The sequence below is a fragment of the Crocodylus porosus genome, unplaced genomic scaffold, assembly GCF_001723895.1.
Source record: "Crocodylus porosus isolate Cpor-Errol unplaced genomic scaffold, CroPor_comp1, whole genome shotgun sequence".
In the NCBI taxonomy this organism is placed as follows: Eukaryota; Metazoa; Chordata; order Crocodylia; family Crocodylidae; genus Crocodylus; species Crocodylus porosus.
This window is the reverse complement of record NW_017728914.1, coordinates 8,833,004-8,838,477: the sequence shown is the minus strand read 5'-3', so window position 1 is coordinate 8,838,477 and position 5,474 is coordinate 8,833,004. Positions and strand designations below refer to the sequence as shown.

The 5,474-nt window shown below is 44.0% G+C and overlaps 1 protein-coding gene across 1 annotated transcript in view; it reads left to right on the top strand.

Moving 5' to 3' along the window:
* Positions 1-5,474, top strand: part of DOCK2 (dedicator of cytokinesis 2) — a 519,632-nt gene that overhangs the window by 348,160 nt on the left and 165,998 nt on the right. Inside the window, exon 30 of the mRNA XM_019534715.1 lies at positions 4,454-4,458. Within this exon, the coding sequence (XP_019390260.1) occupies positions 4,454-4,458 (5 nt within the window). The remainder of the gene's footprint in view (positions 1-4,453; positions 4,459-5,474) is intronic.

Sequence of the window (5,474 nt, the reverse complement as noted above, 5' to 3'; positions counted from 1 at the left end):
AGGATCCCAGCAAGATAAGCATCCAATTTGCTCTTGAAGGTGTTCAGAGTAGGTGCTTGAACCACCTCCGATGGCAGGCTGTTCCAGACCCTGAGGGCTCGGACTGTAAAGAAATTCTTCCTCATGTCCAACCTGAAATGGTCTTGCAGTAGTTTATGACCATTCGACCTCCTCATCCCTTGGGGCGCTCTGGTGAACAATCGTTCCCTCAGATCCTGATAGTCACCCCTGATAAACTTATAGGTGGCCATCAGATCACCCTTGAGCCTGCGCCTTTCCAGGCTAAAGAGTCCTATGGCTCTCAGCCTGTCATCATAAGGTCTGTTTTCCTGACCTCTGATCATGCTTGTGGCTCTTCTCTGGACTCTCTCAAGTTTCTCCACATCCTTTTTGAATTGTGGAGGTGCACTAGTTAGCACACTCCAGCAGATTCAATTAATCGAGTCAGCTCCAACATGCTGGAATTATGGCATGTCAGAGCAGCCTTCCCATACATCTACAGATACCCTTATTGTATGGTCCCCGGGAAGGTTTTTTGGAGGAATTGGTAACATCTGTAAAAAGGAAAAAAAAAACCCATAGATATGACCAACTTTCCACTTTACCTGACTCGCTTTTCCCTTCGGGATATTTGCAAGGATTTGTCCTGCCCCCACCATTTTATCAATCAGTGGAGGAGCATATAAAGCCTATAGAGGTGCAATATTTGAAATATCTGTGCAGTTCTATTTTGTAGAGCTAGCTTGTACCTTGAATTAATGTCTTCACAGAGCAATGGAAGCTAACTAAATAATTATTTGTTGGCATCATGATATTGTAGCTATCTACTTATGGGATTCCATAATTATTATTTTAAATTGCAAACTTCATAATGTGAGTTTCAAAAGGCTGTATAGCAGAGTATCTACAGGATTTATATACCACAAGAATGGTACATCACTTGTGGTATAAATAAATCTTACAAAATACAAGCCTAATACCTGTTTTATCTTTGGAAAAGTGTTTTATTTAAAACGTCATAAAAAATGGTAAGTTCCTCCTGCCAATTGCTGGAATAATTGTCTTGTCTCAGTTGAATAACCATTAGGATGACAGCTGGTGGTAATACTTTAATTTTTATAAATGCCATTGCTAATAGATATGTTTCTTTAAAATTTGCTTGCTCAAGACCTGGAGGATATAGGTTCCTTAAATGTAAAATCAATTTATTGGTGGCTTGGAACAACTGTAATAGTGTTCCTTTATGCTTCATGGTGTGCAAGGCCTTTGACACATTTTCTGGGATGAGCATATAGGCAGTCTATAAGCTGCCTTTATGATGATTTTAATTTGGTTTTTTGAGGGTTGAGGGAAAGGGAGAAGGAAAATGCAATAGAATGCCTTCATTCTTGTGCTCCTTGCATTAGATATAGAATAATGGACTGATCATGCATCTATTTCTCATTCAAATAGGCACTTACTGTGAATAGAATTGCTGTAAAAAAATAAAGCAGTTGTGTTAGGGAAGTGCACATTTGTAACATTAAATGCATTACATGCCTCATTACTTTCAGATTAATTTACCTCATGGAAAAAATATTTTTCTTTTTTGGAACAAATCATAGCTTAACTTTTTTTTACTGGAATATTTCATATACTTGGATTAGGAAATAGCACTCTAATAAAAGTTTGTGTGAAAAACATTTATTTAAACATGCAGTCTGGGTCCTCAGACCTTCAAAATTATTATAATTTACATACCTAAATTATAATTGTTACAGTGGTATTGATTTCACAGTTATGCATCTGCAAATGGCCTTTATTATTATGACTGTTGCTGAAGCTAGAGGTATAGCAGTGTATCAAGAAACACCATGTGACAAAGTTAATGTAACTTTAAAGTGTAACAGGCAGCTCAGGAAAGCCTTCCTAAGTAGAAAACTTGACTGTGAAGTGCAGAAAAAGCTGAATTTTTTCTCATTTATTTCAGATGTCATATACAGACATGCTGCTGGTCCTATGTAGCAAAAAGGAGCATGCTTACAATGTAATAGTGTTAGAAAAAGACATTTGCAGGAGCTCAAAGTAGGTGAGAAGGGGAATGTTGTATGAAAGACAGATGGTGGTTGTCTTATGGCAGAGGAGTAGTCTACCTAATCTCATCTTGGTTTTCTCAGGATAGACAGTAAATTGTCTTGTCCCATGTAATCCACCAACTTCTCCATCTAGTAATGGGGGAATGGATGTTCTCCTTCTGTTGTCTGGCAATGATGTGTTTGATTACAATAAGGGTTCCTATAGCATGTGTCCTGTGCTAGGATGGGATTCAGTCACCTTCTGGGTAGTCCTGGAACAAAGAACAGAAAATGATAATGCTGAAACACTGAAGGCATCATTAACCATATGACAGCTTGTTCCAGCATGCATTAGAAGATCTTTTAACATAATCATTCACTATCTTACAGATGAGAGAAGAACTGTTGATATCTTCCATATTTGATGAAATCTCTGAGGTTTCCATTATATAACGGACAGAAGCCTAGCAAAATGTAGAGAGCTTCTCTTTGAGTCATTCAGGTAGAACACTTAGGCACACCTTCTTTGAATCTAAGCTCCATTGCAAATCAAACTGATATGGGGAGGTAACTAGGCACTGCTTAAATACTGTGAAGTCATCTTTTCCAATAGGTTACTGCTGGAGCACTTGCACAGGACTCTTCCTAGGCTTTTCCTGAGAGAATGTGAATCAACAGGCTCCTATACACATGCAGGGAGCCATCTCTGACACTCTGGAAATCCAACATATTGGAGCAGACTCGATTAATCAAGTCTGATTGAGCATGGAAATAAATGTGCTCCAGCGGACTCTGGCATCATGAGTATTAGCATCATGGGTATTAGCATCCCCGTGGTAAAAAATAGGGCTGGGGTACATTGAACTAAAGCTTGTTCTATGAGCTTTAGTTCAAAGAACCCAACCACCATTTTTCAGTGCAGGGATTCTAATACACATGACACTTAATTAAAAGTGCTCTCTAATTAAAGCATCCGCCCATGGCACCTCCCAGAGCATGTCTAAAAATGCCCAACATCTCCATTTCCCAGGGGAGAGATTTAAACACCAGGCTGCAGAATAGGCTGAGTAAGGGCAACTATCCTTTCTGTTGAAGCCAGACCACTAGGCTGCTAAAAGCATAAGTCATGGAGTGAGACCAAAAACAAGCAAGAGGTTTGTTTATTTCAGTTTTGTAATCAATGATAGTTTCTGGTGATGGTGTAGTGAGATGCGAGAGAGGTCTTGACCTTGCTTCTCTTCCTCTTTCATGTGCGGACATGGAAGGAATGTGCGAAACAGCAGCATTTCATTTCCACTTCTGTTTCACCATTTCAAAGGGATAGTGTTTCATTTCATGATTTTGTTTCATTTCAAAGCACTGTTTTGTTTCATTTCATCAAAACTGTTTTGCTGTTTCATTGTCTTTTGCCGTTTTGCCCACAGGCTATACTGGGGAATCATGAAAATGCCTATAACTTGTCATTTCTTGCAGAACTTGGGTGAAAATTTCAGGAATGGTAGCCCCTTCTGAGGGCATGAAGCCTGCCAAGTTTCAAGGAGTTGGGTGCAGGAGTTTCTGGGAAACTGCACCTTAGGGTGCTGACAAGCAAAACCTGTGTCACTTGCTGGCAGTGGCAGCCTCCTGTCCTCCTTCACGCAGATCTAGGGGCCTGCAGCCCCAGGAGAGCTGTGGGGCTGTGATGAACTCCTTTCAGAGGGGTGGGCCCCTGGATCTGCACTTGGGATGACAGGAGGCTGCTGCTGCCACCTGGGACTGGTTCTGGGTGCACCCTGCGCCTGGTACTGGGAAGACTGGTGCTACCAGTGGCCCCAGACAGCAGTGGCAGACTTCTATCATCTCGCATCCAGATCTGGGGGTCTGCACCTCCAGGAGGAGTCTGGCAGTGCTGGGAGGGCAGATTGAGCTCCATGGGGCTGGCGGAGCTGGTTGGAGCACAGTCCTGGCTCTCCCCTGCCTCCTGCCACTGGGCTGCACTCCGAGCAGCTCTGCCAGCCCCATGGAGCTGAACCTGGCAACAGGAGGCAGGGGAGAGCCACTGGCCAGGGCTGAGCTTTGAGCAGCTCCATCACTGGCTCTCCCTCTGCCTCCCACCTCTGGGCTGAGCTCCATGGGGCTGGCAGAGCCACTCAGAGTGCAGCCCTGGTAAGCAGAGCCCAGTGGCTGGAGGCTTCACAGCCCCACAGAACTGAGCCTGGCAGTGGGTAGGCAGTGAAGAGCCAGAGGTGGAGCCTCTCAGACTGCAGCCCTGGCTCTGAGCGCAGCCCTAGCCAATGGCTCTCCCCTGTCTCCTGCCACGAGGTTCAGCTCTGTGGGGCTGTGGAGCCTATAGCCATCAGGCTGTGCTCACCAGGGCTGCACTCTAAGCAGCTTGGCCAGCCTCATGGAGCTCAGCCCAGTGATGGTAGATGGCAGGAGAACCAGTGGCAGAGCCACTCGGAGCACAGCCCTGGTGAGCACAGTCTGGTGGCGGGAGGCTTCGAAGCTCCACAGAGCTAAGCCTGACAGCAGGAGGTGGGGGAGAGCTACTGGCCAGGGCTCTGCTCAGAGCCAAGACTGCACTCAGAGCGGTTCCGCCACTGGCTTTCCCCTGCCTCCTGCCACCAGGAGCTCCATGGGGCTGGCAGAGATGCTTGTAGGGCAACCCTGGCTCATTTTGAGTGTGCCCTGATTTCATTTCAAAGCTGTTTCAAAGCCCTTTGTTTTGTTTCAATTTCATGGTTTTGAGTTTGAAATGTCTCGAAACAGTTTGAAATGAAACACTCATCAAAATTTCATCCTGGCTTAGCACATGGACATACACACATGATTTAATGTCTACATAGACATTAAATCTGCTAAGCCACCTAAACATGCTCTTCTGACATGACTGGTAGAATAAATTTGTTGGTTAGGAAGGTTCTAACTCAGAGGCAGGCAGTTATTTTGGGCAGAGGGCCGCTTACTGAGTTTTGGCAAGCCATCGAGGGCCACATGACAGGCAGCCCAGGACAGAAGAATAGTAATTTTCTAAATTTTTTAGGGGCCCCATGGGCTGGATAGAATGGCCTGGTGGGCCGCATCTGGCCCCTGGGCTGCATTTTGCCCACCCCTGTTCTAACTGATCATTTCAGGGTTGATTTCAAGGCATATGCCAGGTACAACTCCTTCTACCTAGGTATTTTGCTTTCTGAGACAGGTTTTATTCCATAAGAAAAAAATATCTCTAATTTAGTTTAAAGTTTGTTGGTATCCTCATGCTCCTCTTACAGGAATTGCTTTTTATGTACAGGAGATTAATCTAAATAATGAAGTTTTAATATGTTGCTAGTTTAACGATCCCTTGCTTGTTTTCAGGCATATCAAATTTTTCACATCTAAACTGCTCCACAGCTAGAAAGCCATGTCAGCTTCTGCATTATTCATAAAAACAGCATTTTT